Source organism: Lactuca saligna, chromosome 2 (assembly GCF_052625555.1).
Source record: "Lactuca saligna cultivar CGN05327 chromosome 2, ASM5262555v1, whole genome shotgun sequence".
Lineage (NCBI taxonomy): Eukaryota > Viridiplantae > Streptophyta > Magnoliopsida > Asterales > Asteraceae > Lactuca > Lactuca saligna.
In genome coordinates this window covers 152237359-152258537 of record NC_136418.1, presented here as the reverse complement: position 1 = coordinate 152258537, position 21179 = coordinate 152237359, and the positions used below count along the sequence as shown (strand labels likewise).

General features: G+C 35.3%; 3 protein-coding genes across 3 annotated transcripts; 1 reads left to right on the top strand and 2 right to left on the bottom strand.

Annotated features, from left to right (window-relative positions):
- The first annotated feature begins 158 nt into the window (after positions 1-158).
- On the top strand, positions 159-2447 carry LOC145032148 (uncharacterized). Its single transcript, XM_078980854.1, has 6 exons — positions 159-660; positions 764-806; positions 881-979; positions 1341-1554; positions 1628-1895; positions 1972-2447. Exons 1-6 carry the CDS (start codon positions 604-606, stop codon positions 2176-2178), a joined length of 888 nt encoding a protein of 295 aa, XP_078836980.1. The 5' UTR covers positions 159-603; the 3' UTR covers positions 2179-2447.
- On the bottom strand, positions 2293-5024 carry LOC145032146 (UDP-glucose 6-dehydrogenase 3). The gene is made up of 2 exons (XM_078980853.1): positions 4878-5024; positions 2293-3984 (listed from the first exon to the last, which is right to left on the bottom strand). Exon 2 carries the CDS (start codon positions 3967-3969, stop codon positions 2527-2529), a length of 1443 nt encoding a protein of 480 aa, XP_078836979.1. The 5' UTR covers positions 3970-3984; positions 4878-5024; the 3' UTR covers positions 2293-2526.
- Positions 5025-9037: 4013 nt separating this feature from the next.
- On the bottom strand, positions 9038-11978 carry LOC145032145 (serine--tRNA ligase-like). Its single transcript, XM_078980852.1, has 10 exons — positions 11822-11978; positions 11194-11349; positions 11014-11084; positions 10756-10917; positions 10570-10675; positions 10285-10478; positions 10091-10194; positions 9827-10010; positions 9577-9756; positions 9038-9496 (listed from the first exon to the last, which is right to left on the bottom strand). Exons 2-10 carry the CDS (start codon positions 11324-11326, stop codon positions 9281-9283), a joined length of 1350 nt encoding a protein of 449 aa, XP_078836978.1. The 5' UTR covers positions 11327-11349; positions 11822-11978; the 3' UTR covers positions 9038-9280.
- Between the last annotated feature and the right edge of the window lie 9201 nt (positions 11979-21179).

Genomic DNA, 21179 nt, shown 5'->3' with positions numbered 1-21179 from the left:
AAGAATATTTTCTATAATTAACAAATTTCATATTTAATTATGGTAATAATTCCTATAATTAATAGTTTAATTAATAGTTTAATTAATACTTCTTAAAGACACATGTTAGAAAATCTCATAATTTAATTTTATATTGAGTTTCAGTTGTTTCTTTAAATATCATTATTTTGAACATAAAAACATATTGAATTTTACAACGAATGGAAACACACCAAAAATTTGGATTGCAATGGTACAATACATATAAAAAAATTGTATGTCTTATTTAAAAACAATTAAAAGTAAAAATTGTTACACTTAATACTTATTTGAGGGGGCAATTCAGTCAATTAGGCCGGTTTATACCGCATGGTGAATATATTACTCCATGTAAAGTAATACGTAAAAGTTTGTGAAAGTTGGAGTCATCATATCTGTGAAAGAGAAAGGGGAGCAACCAAGGAGATTTGTGTCCCCGTCGGAGTCACCATCACGGGAGCTAAACACCAGACAAGGAAAGAGATTAAGAGAGAAATTCCTGTTGAAATCGCAATTCCGCATGAGAATTTTGTGTTGAAATTGCAATCGTTTTGGCGCGTATAATTGAATAAGAAGATCAGAAAAATGATGTCAGGAAATTACACAAGCATTGATAATCATAATACTTCCGGATCTGTTCCGGTACGTGTCTTCCTTTTCTTTTTGTTCTTCTTCATCTGCATTTAATTGTGTTTAATAAATACCTAATTAGTCATCAGAACATTAACTTAGATTTATATTTCAGTCTGTTCCAGATCCGCCGGGACAAGTCTCCATCAAATTCAACGGTAACCCCTATCTAATCAGAATTTCGTAAATCTTGTTAGACTCGTTGCTAAGCCCATTAAGTTTTTCATTGCAGAGTCGACACTCCAAACGTTTCCACCTTCTTCTACACCACAAGGAGGGAAGATCTCCGCCAGTTCTCGTTCTAGTTCTGGCATACCTCGTGATTCTGATGGTATTTTATGTTCCAAATTCAAATCTTAATCCATCTATCTCGTTTCCAATTGGCTCACTACATTGATTTTGATTTATAATTTATTTCAATGCCGTAATTAAGCATACACACTTCAGCATCATACTCTAATCACCATTAATCTTTCAAATCAGAAGATGAAACGATAAGTTTGAAACAGTGCATACTCTGCTTTTGATTTCAGAAGCTCGATTAGTGTTGTTTTTAAATGTAATTTACTTGGTTTAAATATAACTTCTCGATATGTTGGTATACTTTCATGAAATAATGACAATTGAAGATATGTGATTTGTGTAGTCGTACTTTATTTACTTATTTTGTGAGAGTTGATCTGTATGTGCAGTTCCCTTCTCAAAGCCAATTTCTGGTTCATCAGATCAACAAAAACAACAACAACAGCAAGCAGCTGCTCCCCCAGGTTGGCTTAAGATATTTACAGTCGCTGCCTACCAGCCCTACTTTGATGTTGACACATCTGATATTCTAGAGAGGATTAAAGATTCATTTTTTCCCTTCAAAGGAACCTTCAGTCAGAAAACTGCTACTACCCCAGACCTGTAAGTTATTTCTGAAAGTATATTATTATACATAATGTTTTGTGTAAATAAATGAACACTGGTTTTGTTGTAGGTATGGACCCTTTTGGATATGCACAACATTGATCTTTGCATCAGCTTCAATTGGTACATGTGTGACTTATCTTGCTCGAAAGCTACATCATTTGGAATGGGACTATGATATTCATCTGTTGACATGGTCAGCTAGCGTTTTGTATGGCTATGCTGTTGTTGTACCCATCGCTTTGTATATAATTCTCAAGTACTTCTCTGCACCATTGGGCCTTGCTCAACTACTATGCCTCTATGGCTACTCCCTCTTCATCTTCATCCCCGCAGTGGTAAGCAAATTTTTTCAAAGTTTTCAGATTTCAGTTTTGTTTGTTGCTACTTCAAAATCATTAATTTGATTTGCAGTTTCTGTCTATTATTCCGGTGGAAGCAATCCGGTGGGTGGTTACGGGTGTTGCCGGATTCATGTCAGCAATGTTTGTGGCATCAAATCTAAAAACGCACATAGTTTCGGCTGGTGAAAAATGGTTTTGGATTGTTGCTGGGATTTTTCTGTTGCAGCTGGCTCTTTCCATTGTACTTAAGCTCTATTTGTTCAGCGTAAGTACATAGTTTTCTTTATAGGTCAATACTCAATAAGCTTGTTATTTTCTATTGATTTTGGTTGATAAGAGTTGTTTGTTTTGTTTGTCATTCATTGTTTAAGAAAAATTAATAACATACTACTTCAACAAAAAGGGTCATTATATTAAAAAATCCATCAGATACAATGTAGAAGGAAGAAACTGAACATAAAAAAGCTTAGTAAACATATATAATATGGCAACCAATTACCAACCCAAATGGAAGATTTTTTTTTTTTTCACTACAGGGTGCAAATATAAGAATAAAAGAACTGACCAGCCAAAAATAGTGAACTGAACTGAACTGACTAGTGCTCTCAAGTTCCAAATTGTTTGTTTAGACCAAAGCAGGCATGTCCTTGAGCCAAGCATCAAGTGGCTTACCGATCGAGTAGACAATGAAACCGATTTCTCTCAGTTTCTCACTGTCCACAACGTTTCTCCCATCAAACACAAAAGCAGGTTTCTGCATGTTGTTGTATATCTTCTGGAAATCAAGGTTTTTGAACTCGTCCCATTCAGTCAAAATACAAACACCATGAGCATCCTTGGTGGCTTCATAAGCATCCCAAACAACACCTACTTGTTTCACAGTAGTGGGACTCATTGGCTGAAGGTGAAGAGGGTGGTCCCAGTCAAACTTCTTCATGGAAAGGTCTCTCTGGATCTGATCCTCCGTCACTTGTGGATCATAGATACTCAACAAAGCCTTGTCACCTAACAAACCCTTGCAAACATCAATGGCTGGTGTTTCACGGGTGTCACCTGTGTCCTTCTTGAATGCGAACCCAAGTATCGCAATCTTCTTGTTGGAAACAGTGTTGAACATAGACGCCACAACCCGGTTCACAAAACGGGTCTTCTGGTAGTCATTAATCTTTATGACTTGTTTCCAGTATTCCGCTACTTCAGGGAGACCATTACACTCACAGATGTACACCAAGTTCAAAATGTCCTTCTGGAAGCAAGACCCACCAAACCCAACACTCGCGTTCAAAAACTTCGGACCGATTCTAGTGTCCTTCCCAACCGCATACGCCACCTGGCTAACATTCGCACCGGTCGCCTCGCAGAGCGCTGACATGGCGTTAACGGATGAGATACGTTGCGCCAGGAAGGCGTTGGCAGCAAGTTTCGACAGCTCAGCGGACCATAAGTTTGTTGTGATGATGTTTTCATCCGGGACCCATTTTGCGTACACGGCCTTCAAAGCTTGGATTGCTTTCTCTCCCCCTGGGGTTTCCCTGCCTCCGATTAAAACCCTGTCGGGATTAAAAAGATCTTGAATTGCGGTTCCCTCAGCGAGAAACTCCGGGTTTGAAAGGATCTGGAAGTTGATCCCTTTGCTGTTATGTGTCAGAATCTTTTCAATGGCTTCAGCGGTTTTCACTGGAACAGTTGATTTCTCAACAACGATTTTGTCTGATTTTGACACGTCAGCAATCATACGGGCAGCACTTTCCCAGTATGTGAGATCAGCAGCTTTACCAGCACCAAGACCACGGGTCTTTGTTGGGGTGTTGACCGAGACAAATACAATGTCAGCCTCACAAACGTGTTTTTCCACATCAGTGCTGAAGAAGAGGTTCTTGCCTCTGCGTTGCTTCACCACATCATCAAGACCTGGCTCGTAGATTGGGAGCTGGTCACTGTTCCAGGCTGTTATGCGAGGTACAGAGATATCAACTACTGCTACTTCAATATCAGGGCACTTGAGTGCTATCACAGCCATGGTGGGACCCCCAACATAACCAGCTCCAATGCAGCAGATCTTCACCATCTTCTTGTGTTACTACTGTAGAACGTAGATCAGGATTCCGTATAAGCATATATCAAGTCGCATATAAAGTTGATCAAAAGTTACTTTTTACTTAAACAGTTAAATTACATTATCCATTGTCACAGAAGAAATAATATTGTGGAACTTATCAATGGATGCTCAAACAAGTAACAATCCAATAGACAGAAAGCATTGCTACTCTTTTCAAAACAAGAGATCGAAACAATGCCAAAAAGATCCATCCAGATTTGCATGTATGAGGATCATTCGAGATTTTGCCCTTCTCATGCCCTACTCTATATAACTAAGTATCTTAGACGCTGATCAAACATGAAATCTTCTAATGGACGTAATTAACATAAAATTAAAGATGCGTATTGAAAATCTATAAGCAGAGATTTTAGATTAGATGTAATAGAATGGAGTACTTATTACTTAACAGAATAACAGTCCAGTGAGAGCTTGCTATAGTTTTATAAAAAGTGGACACCTTTGCTTGATTTTAGGTAAAAGTTTAGATCTGCTTCAGATATAAGCAACTAAACAAATCGCGAACACATTCTAGTTTGAACTCGAGCGGCTCAAGCATTTTGATTGAATTACAATGAAAAATCCTTGATCACATCAATTAAACTATACCAGCCGCACAGATCTAAAGCGAACGCTTTCGATTTATAACCGACAACCTAAATTTCAGCTCATTAAGATATAACAACTTAAATATCTTCAATGAACCAAATGTAAATGGATCTGATCATATAAATAAAAAATGGATCTAACAAGTAAACAAATAGATCGGGTCATTTAGGTCAAAAACAGAGCAATTGGTGCTAATAACACTAAGAATTACAAGGTAAACGCAATATCAAATGAAGTTAATACACAAAATCATGGATCGGAAATGTTACCTTGTAGATCCGCGATCACAGGGTGTGCTTCTGTGAAACAACGAGAGAGATCTGTTATGTGTAATACGAAACATAGAAAGCGGGGACATGTTTATATAATCGTTGAAAATATAATATCTTTCCCTTACGTTTCAATGAATGGCACTTTATTACCCTCTGATAACCCTTTTGTTTCTAACTCGTTTGCCATGATGTGGACAGCTCAACGCGTCCACCTACACGCATTTGGCAGATGGACAGGGAGGTGTAAAATTCTTTCACTTTTCTCCTTCAAAACTGTTTCTCAACATTTTTTACCCATCAAGTTTTGTTATAATTATTAATGGCATAAATAAAGAAGTTAGCTAGAAGTTGGAATTTATAATTATTATTTCACTAGAAGTGTTTTAAAAATATAGATATAAACTTTTGAAAATTTTACATAAAAATTGGAATTCATAATTATTATTTGACAAGAAGTGTTTGAAAAAGATAGATATAAACTTTTAAAAAATTTACATATGAAAATTAAAACTAAAAGCTAAAAGTTTTAAAAAATGATGAACTCTATTATCTGAACGCCCCGTTATCCCGGCTTATGATCCGTCAATTTTTAAATTTTTTGTAAGCTAAATTCTACTTGAAGTAGATTTTTATTGAGTTTTAAGTTGTAAAATAAAAGTTTTAATATCTACTTCCAACAACATCGCTTTTAGTTCAAGTTTTGTTTAAAAGCTTTAATAATCTTGTTGTGAAATACACACTTTATGTCTTTTAGACTCCATGAAAACTTGATTGAAAGTGATTAAACAAGTCATTTTATCATTTGTCTTTTATTATATAATTTTCAGTATTACGTAACCCATAAAAATAATATTTGAATGGTTCCCGTACTTTTGTGTTCCTCTCAGATGAATTCTTAGGAAAAAAAATCTCTGTTGTAGGCAGCCGAAGGTACTTCCTAAAGGCTTTTTTTATAATTTGAATAAAATATCCTCACTTATGTGTAACGACCCAAAATTTAAGATCAAGAATTTCTTTTGATAAATCATTACTTAAAGTAAAATCATCATTCCAAAACATAATATGAGTATAAGTTTTCAAAACACATGTTCATTATCAGAGTAAACATTCTCAGGCTTTGTAATCTATGGTGTGTGCCATGCGATCACCCCGAGCTCTTCCCTCCGCTACCGGAAGTACCTGAAAACCGTAAGCACGAAGCTTAGTGAGTTCCCCACCCTACCACATACCATGCATAACCACATATCGCACATACTGGGCCACGCCCGCTATCTTGGGCCTCGCCCGCTACAACGGCCCCGCCGCTCCAAGCCCCGCCTGGCTTCGAGCCCCGCTCGGATACAGATCTGTTTTACTTAGGCCTCGCCTGTCACAGGGCCTCGCCCACCAACAAATAATAACACATAAACATTTCACAACTCATAACTAAACACATGCAACTGGTTCTGTCCTAAGGCCTCGCCCATGTCCTGCTACTGATGAGTCATGGAACCCTGTTCCCGCTCCTAATGGTAGTGAAGTACGGGCCTAGCCCACTCTCACTCTTGTTCTAGTTTGGGCCTCGCCCCTGTTCTGCTACTAATGAGATATGGAACCCTATCCACACTCTGCTATTGGTGAGATACAGGACCTCGCCCACACTCACCTCCCTACCAGGCACATACATGTATCACACAGACAACAAGTATAATTTAGCATATAAACGAATCCTTGAGCACCCGCCCGCTACTACTGGACCTCGTCCTGAAAATCATACTAGCATACTGTGCCTAGGGCTAACCCCCAAGTCTTCTACTCATAACTACATGGGTTGGCATTGTGGCCTTAGACCCATTCACACAAAGGGAAACTCACCTGCACTGGCTGAACTTGCTGAGATCTCACTAGCTGCTGCCCGACAACTCACTGGACTCCTGCTCCCCTTGCTCCCCGAACTACCAATATCAATGCAACACTGAGTCTAACTGACCATCGAAATACAACCAAGTCAACCCTGGTCAAGGTCAAAGTCCTGGTCAAAGTCAACCTTCCAGGTCAACCCTACTCGCCGAGTCACTCTACTGACTCACCGAGTTCAAAATGATCAAATTACTTCCATTCGCGACTCGACTCGCCGAGTCAGTCCATGACTCGCCGAGTCTACCGATTTCTGAGTCCTGACCCTGTCCAACTCACTGAGTCTCCACCCGACTCACTGATTCGAGTCTCAACTCGAAGGGTTTGGGGTTCGCGACCTGACTCGCCGAGTCCAAGAACATACTCGCCGAGTACAAGGCAATCTTCATACGACTCAACGAGTTGTTCATCCCACTCGTCGAGTTTCTCCACAACTCCATGCTACTTGCCGAGTCCCTTCAGTTCTCCTTACATGCAGAGGACTTTTGAGTCATGCATGGACTCCAATCTGTAGATCTACCCTTCCCAAACCTATTCCTCACGTAAAGTTGCAAACTTTACGTGTAGAGAAGGAGATCTAGGCAAAATATGCCATAAACTAGGGTTTAAGGCCAAGGGGCTTCAAAATCGACTCGATGGCTGATACTTTATGCTTCTCCAGACCATAACACACTTGGATTTGAAGTAGCAACTCCAGATCCGGCTTCTAACCCATAAGGGTGGCTAATCATGGCTTAAAAGCCCCAAAACTCACAACCAAAATTAGATCTAAGGGAAGGAAATGACTTAATACCTTCAATACTTCAGAAAGGTTCCACAAACTCCAGATCTGAAGCAAATCCTTGAAGCTTTACTGATTCCCCTCCTTCTTCTTCCTTCAAATTACCCAAAAATGGCTTTGAAGCTTGAATGCACAACAATGGAGGCTTAGGCTTCGTTTTCTAAATAAGGGAGGCTCTAAGGAACCCTAATGGAGAGAATAAGGAGCTTAAATAGCGCCAAAAGTCCCGAATCTAAGGTTTTCCTCGCACAGACCGGACTCGCCGAGTCCACTTGGCCGACTCGCCGAGTTGGCCACTTACACCTCGATCCGGATCCCGCTCGGACTCGCCGAGTCCCTCCTTGGACTCGCCGAGTCTACCCTTAAAATCAGGGCTCTCTTTCCTCTCATGGCCTTTAAGACTTTGGGTGTTACATTATGTTTATAAGCTTTTATGCTTATGATAATATATGATGATCCGAGAGTAAACGATAGATTCAAATAAATTTTATTTTTAACAGTTTCACAAATAAATGGGTTAATTCTTTCCGCGAATGCTTGGCTTTTTTTGCTTCAAGTTTAGTGGCACCGACATCTCATAATTGTGTGTACTTTTTTTCCTACATTGTTTAATACTAGTATAAAAAAACGAATAAAGTTTTATAATCTTTTTTAACTTGATTAGAAAATGGGATTAGGATTCTCAAAGTGTATGCATCGCATTCAGATTAACTTTGCTTGTTTGCAACGTCTAAGGTTGGTTTGACAATTATACTTACTGCTCATCATTTAAAAAAGATTTATACAGATATATTACATATTTATAAAAATTAAAAAAGAATCATGGTATCCCATTAGCTATAACAGTAGTGAATACATGGATTTATTAGTCCGTAATTTTCTTGTCTAATTATTAATAGGTGAAGATCAATATAGGATAATGCTACCACTAAAACTTTTATTAATAAATTTACTTTTAACATTACGTAAAATCAAATATAATCTAAAAACGCATGCTTTTTAAGAATACTTCAAGTCTTAATTTGATAGTTTACAAATACAGCTTTGTATACATACAATCTAGACACAATTTCAAGGGTGCAATGTGTAATTTAATTAAAATACAAAGGAGTCAAACCCATGGTTCGAGTCTACTCATTCTTTTGTATTAAGGTATGTACACTTCCACTTCTATATCAACGAAGCTTCCATTAATTAATAGCGTCGCATGTGCACTACACATGATCAACTTCATTTTTCAGTTTTCACCTCTCTGCACGTTTAACAAAATTTTATCGGTAAAAATTTATAAATAGTTTATAAATTATAATTAAATTGTATATTGAAAAAACTTGAAACTATAATCCCCACAATCAAAATAACGACCAATGAAATCACATTCGACAAAACACAAAATTAAATAAAACAAACAATATGTTAAAAGTAAATGAGGTTGATCAAGATGAAAACAAAAACAATTATAATAATAAGATACTATAGATAAAGAAAATATTCTCACAATTAAAACCACAAACAAATGACCAATAAGTCAGAAAGTAGCACAAATTCAAGCAAATATATCACATCCACCATATCCAAAATTCAAATAAAACACATGCAATTCATTCTATCATTCATCAGTAAACAACAAACACCCAAAAACCTATCGTAGCATCTCAAAATAAAAAACCATAGAAATCAAGTGTATGTATTTGTGGAAGCAATAACAAGTAGTAAATTTCTACTACTTTGATTTCTTTCCTCCTTTTGTTTCTTTAGCAGCAGCAGGAGGAGCTATGAAGGGCATAAACGTCTTTCCACCCATAAAGGGCTGCAACACTTGAGGCACTTCAACACCATCTTCCCTCTGGTAATTCTCCAAAATGCAACACATTGTCCTCTCTGTTGCTGTCAGTGTCGAATTCAACAAATGACAGTATTGCTTCGTTTGTTCATTGCTCTGCAAAATCAACACTCCACTTAATAATTTAATGAAATCAACAAACAAATTACAATTCAAAATTTTAAACCAAAACCAACCTTCTTCTGCCCAAATCTAATCTCCAACTTTCTTGACTGGTAATCAGTGCAATTTGAACATGACACAAGCTCTCTGTAGGTTTTGGATGCAGGAAACCATGCTTCCAAGTCATACTTCTTTGCTGCAGCATCATTTAATGCACCAGAGACTATGGACACCACATGATAAGGCAAATTCAACTGCAGTGTTCAATAAATATTTAGATGGTGAAGTGAAAACAAATAATTAATCAATTAATTAATTAATTACCATTTGATAAAACTCCTCAGAGTTTTTGATCATCTCCTCATGCATGTCCCAAGAGTCATTACCATTAGGGCTTGTGATACAGAACTGTTCCACTTTCTCAAACTGATGAACACGGAAGATTCCAAGAGTGTCACGACCATGGGACCCAGCTTCCTTCCGGAAGCAGGATGAATATCCAGCATATCTGACAGTTTTAAAAAAAAATGAGGAGCTTTCTTTTCTTTCTGACTTAATGAGCTTAATAGGTTCAGCCAGACTCTTTACCTTAGTGGTAGCTGTGTTGGATGAATCCAGTCATCTATGTGATAAGCACAAAGTGGTTGTTCAGCAGTAGCAATCAGATACTTGTCATCTCCCTCACCTGTTACCTATCAATCAAACAGAACAATCACTTAAAATCTTGAAAAATATTTTCCAAAGAACTGGAGGGAGATGTATATTACTATATTTGTATTTACCTTGTAAAGTTCTTCATCAAATTGGGCTAATTGTGCGCACTTTCCCATTATATCTTTCCTCATAAAGAATGGAGTTTGCAACGATGTGAAGCCCCTTTTCTCAAGAAAATCAAGTCCAAAGTTTATAAGAGCTTGATTCAGACGCACACCATCTCCTTTTAAATAAAATCCTCTACCACCAGCTACATTAGCACCTAAATATAACATTCAAAAAGATGTGTTAACTTAGCCTTTCAATTTGCTTAAACATGTTAAAAGTGAATCAAATAATTAATTATATAACACCTCTTTTCAAATCTGCAATTCCAAGAAGTTCGACAAGCTCCACATGATTTTTTAGGTTTGGCTCTGTTCTTTTCTCTCCCCAATCCCGGACAACAGCATTATTTGCCTAAATACAAGAGATGATGAATGTTATGGGATACATCATAGATGTGTATTTGAAGAAAGAAGAAAGATAAATAATGCCACCTCATCATTGCTAACAGGAACAGAATCATGCACAAGATTCCCAACCACCTCCAATTTTGAATATAATGCTGCACGAGCTGCCTGAACCTCTAAATCTTTCTTTGCAGTTGAGTCCTTGTTTTCCTCTGTGTCTTTTATCTTGGAACTGGCATCTTCCCCAGCCTTCAAATCAATCAATTTTGCAATTTAGTATTGAAGATACTATATAAGTTCATCATGCTGATGAAAGGCAAGATTTTCAAAGATAGAAAGACTTACAATTCGAAGTTTAGCCACTTCTTTGTTGATCTTGTTAAAGTCCTTGCGCAACTGTTCAAGCTCAAATTGACCTGTAAATCAAAATGTAAAGAATGAACAAAATGATGTGTGTACATTGTAAAGCCTGCTTCCTAAGTTATGTAATGTATAAACTCAAAGATAAATCAAAATGAAGCTTACGTTCTCGCCACTTCTTGTCAAGATCAATAATTTCATCGACAATTTCTACATTTGCAAATCGACGACGCTGAGATTCGCGTATAATTTCTGGGTTGTTGCCCTTTTCCTCCCTAAATAGATTTATGTCCAACATGCTTTCTCCTTCTTTCTTGCTTTCTGGTATACAGATTGACATGGTTTAAGGGTTAAAAAAAACATAGATATGTGCACCAAAACCACAGATATAAACAAATAACAATGCATCCTACAACTAAAACAAAAGACCCTACGTCAACAAAACGAATATGAACAGCACAGATAGCCTGCATTTACACATTACTATCAAAAGGGACAAATTATATTACTAATTGACTATAAACAAGCTGCAACATGTAACTTTGCAAGCAGCAAGCACTGAGGCACGATTTCCCTGTTTTCCTTGCCTTTTACATTTTAGGCTTTAGGTTTTGATAATTATGTTTGAATATCAAGGACTGCAAAAACTAACACACTTATCGTAAAATTGTAAAAATCCAAATCGGGAATTAGGATTTACTGACAATTTACAAATCCAGCAATAAGATTAAATCAGAATTCAGTGAACAGTGAAAAAAAAAACGGAGAAAAAGAGAAGAGACTCAAAGAGGACCTGTGGGCTGTGTCGATTTGGGGAGCCTGTACACAGAGAAGAGAGCCGATTGCAAGATGGGGAGGAGATCAAAATGGAGTGATGTGCTCTGTACAAGACAACCGAGAACAGAGAGGTCGGCTAGGGTTTTTATACTTTCAAATCTGAAAATTGTTCAATGCGTTGAGGGTCTTATAAAGGTTTTTAGAAATAGACCACTTTTTAAGCCCATTAGTCTATTTAAGTAAATGATGAGACTAAAAATGAAGTGTTGATTTCTATTATAAAGAACCCAGCTACGGCTACCCTTCCAAATTAATTGCATACCCAATTGAAAATTCCAACCAAAGAAAACGGGAATTTGGCATGACAAACTACATTTGACTCAATTGAAACTTTTTAAAAAATTTAAATATTTGTAATTAATAAAAAACTAACGAAAACCAAAAAATAAATCTCACAGATTCCAAATTTCTAATCAAGTTATAACTATTTAAATCCAAAAGCTAAAACCAGTTGAATCCAAATTTAATACAAAATACCATTTTATCACAAATTTTATAAAACCAACTAACAAGCTAAGAAAACAAATCCTGAAAATTAAAGCCTAAGAAACACTAACCGTAAGGCACGGTCTCTGCCTCTTTGGACTCTGGCCACCGATCAATATGGCATAAGGTTGGACGGTGTCACAAATTGCTTACCGACGGTAAGCTATGTGACACATTTATCAGCGGTAAACACCACGTCAGAAATTATTTTTCACTATCGATATAATACCGGCGGCACCTTTCCACCGGTGGTAAATTATAAATTCTAACTTCTGATTGGTCAATGGAAATTTAGGTTTTTTTTAAATCTCAAAAGTAAAATTTTATCACATCCCATTCATTGGCTAATTGTAGCAAAAATATTAAAATCATACATTACATCTATATGTCACGCTTTAACCATTGACAAAACAACTATCACACTCTTTAGCCTAAGAAACATTGGTCAGTCGAAATTGTTGCTACTTATGTAGTTGTGTTTGTAATAATGATAGAGAAAATAGATTTGTTGTGTGTAAATTTGGGTGAACGTAAAAGTATGTTGCTCACTTTCTATGTTAATTAGTATAGAAAAATCCATTTCTACTTTTGTAGTATTTTATGGCATAAAATATGTATATATACATCTATTATAATAATTGGGTATGAAACTCATATATTATATGAGTTTATTTAAAATAAAAATTAAATATGAAATTCTAAACATTTGATAAGTTTGAATTTATAAAATAAAAATTAAAAAAATATATATATTGAATTATTAAAATTAAAATGTTTTTTCTTTAATTTAAACAATCATTTAGATAAATAAATAAATAAATGAAACTAATGAGATTTTAATTTAGTAATTTTGAAATCAAAAGGAAAAAGTCTATTAATAAAATTAATATGCATTTATTGTTGTATTTAAATATTATGTGAATTTAATAAAATTTAAAAAAAAAACATAAAATGATATTTTGAAAAAAAAAATGAAAATAATAAGAAAAAATCATGTAGCATAATGCATTAGAAAAAAGACAAGTAGCAAAATCATTTTCATTTATTAGAAATGATGATAAAGAGAGTACTGTGTTGTTTATCAAATCAATTTTCATTCTTTGTGTAACTTTCTATTAAATGTAGATTAATTAATTATCTTTTTATTTATAATTTTTTAGAATTTAGGTTTAACTATGATTATTTAATCTTTAAATCTTTCTACTGTATTCATTTGTAAATACGATAAACTAATTTGAAAATATTATAGGTTTTAGTTTTGTTTTAAAGTAAATTAAACGAATGGTCTTTATGGTTTGGGGTAATTTGCACGTTTGGTTCCTAACTTAATTTTTTAACTTGAAAGGTCCTTATTGTTTGTTTTTGTTGATTGTTTGGTTCATGTCTTACATAAAAATACTATATTTCCATTGATTTTTTTAATTTATTTAAATAAACACACCATTAACCACACTTCCACCTTACATTATCTTACCTTACATACCCCATCTTATTTAAATAAATTAAAAAATCAATGGAAAAATAGTCATTTTAGGTAACACAAGGACCAAACGCGCAAAAAAAATTGTAGTGACCTTCCAAGTTAAAAAAATATGTTAAGATCGAACGTGTAAATTACCCCAAACTATTGGAATCATTAGTGTACTTTACTTTTTATTTTATTTCTATGTAAATAATTATTATTTGTGCTGGTCTTCTTAGGTTAAAGTTATTTTTCATGATAACAATAAGCGGTGATGAAAATGAGTTATCAAAACGCAAAAAGAAATACAAGAGATTAGATTGATATGTTAATGTTTAAAAGAAAAAAAACAAAATAATTCAACTTCGACGTGTTTATATATATATATATATATATATATATATATATATATATATATATATATATATATATATATATATATATATATATTACACATGGTAGCACCAGATTTTCAATTATAAAGAGGAAATCTATTTTATGTGAATACACTTTCACATGATCTGGGTTGGAGAAAGAGTATCCTTAGTTATCATCACAACAATCAAGATGCGACGATGTGAGAGTATATGGAAAGAGGATCTTTCCAAACGTGTAATCATCAGTTTCCTAAAACGTACTTTATAGGCATTATGCGTTGCTTTGTTCCAACATGGTTTGATAAATATAATTTGCTTGAATATAGTGTTGACAAATATGCAACATTGTGTTTTCTATGTTACTAATTTAGTTACATTGATGAATTCAATGGAAAAGGTGGAGATGCTTTTGTTAATAATAGATTTAAATTTTGGAATATACCAAATAGGTTCGATAAACATTTTGGAGTTTATTAGGAAATCAGAGGATACTTGTCAAAACTCAGAACAAATCTGATGTCTCCTGCCATGTTCCGATGACCATTGTTAGGAAGTAATGTGGACAAAAAGCAAAACTAAAAGCTCACAAAGACACAGTATTTACGTGGTTCGGTCAAGGTGACCTACGTCCACAGGCAGGAGGGGAATATTATTTATTTCAGAGTTCTCAAACACAATGGAAAAAATGGATTGACCAACCCACCTCTTAAATATCCTGCATCTAGAAAGGTCTTATTTGATACAGAAAGACTTTCAGGCAGAACTTGGGCTAGACTTTGGTTGGGCAATGGTAAGCTGATTCGTTTCTGGGATGATGTTTGGCCATGCCACTCTACTCAGAGATGCATGCCATAATTTATATCAATTCACAAGGTTCTCATGATCTCAAAGTGATAGACTACATTCAATATGAAGGAGAAAAAAGGATTTATCGCACTATTTCCATTTTTCTTTTTATATTTCTTTTTTTTTTCTCTGTCTCGTACGAAGCAATGGGAGGCAAGCTATGACGGCAGGATGTGACCTTGCCTTTCGCCCTGCTACCGCCGTTCTAAGTTCTTCTGACTAAACGAAGTTAAGACTAAAGTTTCGGAACTTAAGTTTGCAACTTTTTTCAGCAAAGCTTAGTAAAAATCCCTCCTTCGGCTACCTTGGATCAAGGGTAGAGATAGGAAGTAAGTCAAAGGTAGATCAACAAAAGTCTTAGTATGGGAAGAGTCAGAGCGAGGGGAGAGACTTTCTAAACGAAGGTTAGTCTAAGTAAGGAAATGGGCACTCTGCTCACATCGAAGTAACTGCTGTCTCCCTTATGGTCGACGTTCTCTCCTCCCATCCTCTCCTCTCCCTACCGGTCGCCGAATATAACTCTTCTTTGTCGTTCTGGTTGGCTTAGGGCGGTCGAACTCTCCCCTCCTCTCCTTAACAGTCGAGTGATTTCTCATTCTCTCTCCCTCTTTCTATAGATTAGCGGGTTCTTCGATCATTCTAATGAAATAGGTTCGTTAAAGCCAATTGCTCGAATTCTGTTTTAGATTCCTATTCCACTCCAACCGGTGCCCAGAGGTTACAACTATAATTACACATAGATTCGTCTATCACTCTATAATTCAAGATACAATACACGAGACACTTCAAATGACTCTTCATGCATCCTTATTTATACTTGAGGGATTAGACCTAAAACCTTAATGGGTCAAGCCCGTTTGCCTATAGGCCCAAGAGTAGTGACAACCAATTATATTTCGTCATGCAACATCCTTTAGAACATACAACCCATGATCATCAACATGTAACATCCCAAAAATCGAGACCAAAAATTTCCATTTTAATTATATTGCTTATAACACTTGTTTGAGGAAAACATTATTGATATCATATTAATTCATAACCTATAGTTACATGTTTGAAAAACCATATCATTTAATTAGTAATAATGTCATAGTACAATCCCAAAAATCTCAAATGCAAAATCATGTGTGTGCGATGCGCTGCTACCCTGTCGGCTCCTTCCCATTCGACGAAGAGGTACCTGAAACCAAAACTGAAAACCGTAAGCACTAAGCTTAGTGAGTTCCCCCATCAAACCACATGTCATACAATCATACATATTGTCGGGCAATTTTAGGGTGCCTGACTTACCCATGTCAAGCCATTATGGGGTTCTGACCTAACCATGTCAAGTCATTATGGGGTGCTAACCTACCCGTGTCAGGCCATTATGGGGTGCCTGCCTACCCTTCGGTCTATCTCACCCAACCACGAGGACTATTTCACCCCTACAACCATCACATAATAACATATCATAATCATGATGTCAGACATATATGGGTTGTCCGACCTACCCTTCGGTCCTAACGACCGAATCGGGGGACTATTCCCCTCCTACTACCACTATCACATATAACATAGCATATTGGCACATAGAACACATCAGGTAGTAGCAAACCTCGACAATTATCACAAAGACAATCATCTAAAGACATTCCCTGTTGGTAGGTCGGCATTGTGGACGTAGACCCACCTCTACTGAAAGGTAACTCACCTCGATGTCGTGTAGTGTCTGCATTGTCCTCAGCATGGAAATCAACTCTTCTCGACTCCTCTCTACATTATTATTTCATACTCATAACGCTTACAAGGGTCACTCAAGTCCAAGTCAAATTCAAGGTAAAAACCTTGGTCATAGTCAACTTTGGTCAAAGTCAACATCTGGTTGACTAGAACATCTGGTTGACTAGACTCGCCGAGTTGGTTCACCAACTCGTCGAGTCCCCACGTCCACAAAATGCTACAACCCTGTCCCTGCTCGTCGAGTTTAGAAAAAGCTCGATGATGGCGGACGGTGTGTGTGTGTGTGTGTGGGGGGGGGGGGGGGAGAGAGAGAGAGAGAGAGAGAGAGAGAGATAGAGAGAGAGGTATGGGTGGGTATATGATCTTTATTTAATATTAATAATATATTTAAAAATATAAAGAAAAAAGAAAAACAAATACATGAAGGGTATAATAGTAATTTCAATTTTACGAGAGACCAAATCTACAGTTAAAATTGTCGAAAATGACTTCCAATAAAAAAAAAATCACTGTTCGGACCAAAACACAGAAAAATATATATCACATGGAACATTTTTATGGTTTTGTCTAATGAAAAATAAATATTTATTGTTTCTTCTTGAATATTTGTTTAAGATTATCCTTATCCATCTCGGAGCGTTACCGTATAAAAACAATAATGAAAAAATCAACCGTGGTTGTTTTATAATGAAATGATATTTAGTATTATAAGGTTTTTTTTTAATATCTTTTTATTGCTTATCAGACAAAATAATTCGTCAGTAGTACCTTCCTACATTCAATCTTTAAACATGAAAATGACAAATATGACTAAGATGAAAGTAGCTTTTCTATTGGCTTATTTGAATGGAACGTGATAGTGATAAATGAACTACATAACATGGGGGGTGAAAGTGCTATATTCGATTGCTCATGGGCTTGATCATAAATCTCTAACAATTTTTTCGATACTCCTACCGTCCTACGTGATTGTTGTCGGTGATGATAGAATTCGTTTTCCTCATGTCGGTGTGTATGGTAGGTGAGGTGTAATCGAATATATATTCATAAAACGTGATCAATTTTTGTAACATTTTCTATCAATTTATAATAAAATATAATAAAAAATATAAAAAAACATATAATAAATTTATAAGATTTTATATTATATGGTTATGTTAAACGATTTTTAAGATTAATTTCCATAAATTTGATAAAAGCATATACCATTACTTTCATTTATCAAGCTCAAAATAATATTTTGACTTTACATTCAAATCGGATCTACATGTCATCCTACTCTTTTACTATAGATATACACATATCAACTTAGCTATACGCCACACTCTAGAAACTGGACTACCGATATCATTACTACATAAGTCTAGTAAACACAACCACCATTGAACAAAACCAAATCCAAAGGAAGTCAAAAACTTACACTCATACTTTGGAGAAATGGAAATGAGATGAAGACATCTCTGTTTGACACAACATGAAACCCGATACGAACCCGACATGAAATAAACGGGTTTGGGTAAGGTATTTCAACCCATTTAAATAAACGGGTTGACACGACACGAGACGAAAATTAAATAAATAAAGTTAGGGTTGAGAATTTCAATTCGAATATGACTCGAAAATAACTCGTTTATTTATATCAAAGTTTTTTGAATTATTTAAATAATTTAAAAAGATACAAAACCAAAACCATAAGTAAAACAAAACATTCGAATTAAATTGTTTTGTAATGTTAATGACTTAGCCGTCTAGATTAAGACTTAATTTCAGTTTTACATTTTCTCCCAAACTACCCAATCTCTTTCACCACTCTCACATCCTTATGACCTTGTCATCCGCCTCCCAAACTCATACTTTTTTAATTTTGTCATTTGAACTTGCTATGACTCCATCTATTCTATCTCAAAACTGTTAGTTTTTCCTTTCCGCCTATCTAACTCCTACCCTTTCAACATGCTCAATCTTTTAACCTCACATGACACGACATACTTCAAGGTATAGGCCTAATCCGAAACCCGACACATCAATAAACGGGTTGACACGACACGACACGTTAATTAAATGGGTTGGGTCAGGATCAAACACTTTCAACCCGTTTAGTGTTTCGGCACGACACGAACCCGACACGATTGCCACCTCTAAAGACATCTATAAAAATAATTTGTTAATAATTGTTTTGAAGATCTATTAAGTAATTAAAAAAACAATTAACTAATATGATTCAAACATATAAACTCATAAAACTAACATAATAATAACCTAGAAGTTCATACAAAAATTGCAATAAAGAACCATAAGTTCATAAAACCTTAAGAAATAGACTAGATGTTCATATATTAGTTCCAATGCCACTTGCGGTTAGGATAGAAAGAGAAACATATTTGTACCGAACATTAACAAATGAAGTTGCCGGATGGCAAATGGAGGAAACCATGACAAATGGCCTTCAATAACTCATCCATAGTTTATTGGCCGTGATTTAGTGAAAGTGGCACCAACCATACCCCATATAGCAACTTCAAAACTGAAAAGACAAAAATACCCCCGAAAACTCATACACATGTGTGTAGCATGAGTATAGGTTGGTTTTGACATGGGCTGCATGAGACACTTTGGTAGCCTTGGACTTGTATGTACACATACCTTTCATATTTGATATTCTTTATCTCTTTTGTCTTTTTGTCAAACTTCCACAAAACTCGAAAAATGGGTCCAAAAATCCTACAAAGTAAGCCTAAACTCCTTAAAAGTTCACTATTTATACACTTTACCCCAAATAAAAGTCAAAGTCTTGTTATTCTTTCATGGAAAATTGTGAGAGAAATCTTAATATTTTCGGAAAAATTACATTTTAATACTATTTTTTTTTAATATAAAAGTTCCGATTATTTGTAAAAACACGATAATATGACATTTTCTATTAAAAGAAAAAAAAAGATTTTTTTTTTGTCAATTTGAGCTAAAATGAAATAATCGAAGTTTTTATGTTCAAAAAAAAAAAAAAAAAAAAATTCATACTAAAATATAACTTTTCCAAAAATAATAAAACTTTATTGACAATTTCCTTCTTTCATGATCTCCAAGCTCAAATAATTTGTTATCAAGCCCATAAAAAACTCCACTAATCTCCCAATTGGCTTCCACTTCGTTCAAGTATTCTAAAATATTTGAAATTAAACATAAAAACTAAAAGTACCCTATATAACTATAAAATAAAATAAAAAAGGAAAATATACACGATGATTTAACAAAAAAATAAATAAAAACATGTAAAATTTGTTTAAAAAAAGCATGCAAAATAAACCATAAAAATATGTAAATAAAATGCAACTATCGTATTTCATTATTGAACTCTCTTATATAGATCAGACGACTATATATTTGTGCAATCTTGCGGTTAGGACTCGATTTATATGTAGTAAAAACATATTGCCTCTTACTAGACTTGGATTGTGATCTATTGTGAATCACCAGTAATCACTTCACCGGACTTAGAATTGGATCTCTATGACACAATTATCATATAAGAGTTGTGTTTAAGGGTAAGTTTAAGAATAAGGAACATTTAAATCCAACTTACGACTACAAGACCCAACCTTTTTCTCATTAAGTTTTGGGGGTTGGCTATGGCTCATCATTTAACCATTATATCAACACACGACTACAAGACCCAACCTTTTTCTCATTAAGTTTTGGGGGTTAAGTATGGCTCATCATTTAACCATTCTATCAACACTTTTAAAGGAGTCATGAAGTAGGTGTGAACCCTTGTATTACGACTACAAGACCCAACCTTTTTCTCATTAAGTTTTAGGGGTTGGTTATGGCTCATCATTTAACCATTCTATCAACGCTTTTAAAGGAGCCATGAAGTAGGTGTGAACCCTTGTATATCCATATTCAATATACACACAAATTACTTTGTTATTAAGAAAATACTTTGCTAATTTATACATATCTAGGTCATTCCTTAGAGGTAGCATGCCATCGTCTAAATGCAGTTCAGGTTTATAACAAAGTGATAATAAATTGTTTGGCAATTTGAATACCCCAACTTTTAAATCATTGTGTCTAGCTCATGAACTAGGCCTGACAATCGTGTCGTGTTCGGGTTGGCGTGTCGCGGGTTGGCGGGTCAAAATATGCCAACCCAAACACGACCCATTTAAATATACAGGTCATGGGTTGGCGGGTCACGGGATGGCGGGTTTGGAACATAAACCCATATATGACCCACCAACCCATTTATTTATACGAGTTTACAAGTTGGTTCGTGGGTCAGATTTGGGTTCACGGGTCCAAATTTTCGATATTTAAGTCTTAAACATCCAAATGAAAATTAAAAACATTCATAGAAACATGTACAGACTTAACCTTATAGGTTACGACTTATAACCTTAGACCATCTACCACGAGTA

Bases quoted from the DNA above. Each gene is read 5' to 3' on its own strand.
- LOC145032148 (XM_078980854.1), top strand. From the start codon at position 604: ATGATGTCAGGAAATTACACAAGCATTGATAATCATAATACTTCCGGA. The intron at 807-880 runs GTAACCCCTATC...TTTTCATTGCAG, and splicing joins AGTCTCCATCAAATTCAACG to AGTCGACACTCCAAACGTTT. The intron at 980-1,340 runs GTATTTTATGTT...CTGTATGTGCAG, and splicing joins CATACCTCGTGATTCTGATG to TTCCCTTCTCAAAGCCAATT.
- LOC145032146 (XM_078980853.1), bottom strand. From the start codon at position 3,969: ATGGTGAAGATCTGCTGCATTGGAGCTGGTTATGTTGGGGGTCCCACC.
- LOC145032145 (XM_078980852.1), bottom strand. From the start codon at position 11,326: ATGTTGGACATAAATCTATTTAGGGAGGAAAAGGGCAACAACCCAGAA. The intron at 10,918-11,013 runs GTAAGTCTTTCT...ATTGATTTGAAG, and splicing joins AAGTGGCTAAACTTCGAATT to GCTGGGGAAGATGCCAGTTC. The intron at 10,479-10,569 runs GTGTTATATAAT...TGTTATATTTAG, and splicing joins AATTGCAGATTTGAAAAGAG to GTGCTAATGTAGCTGGTGGT.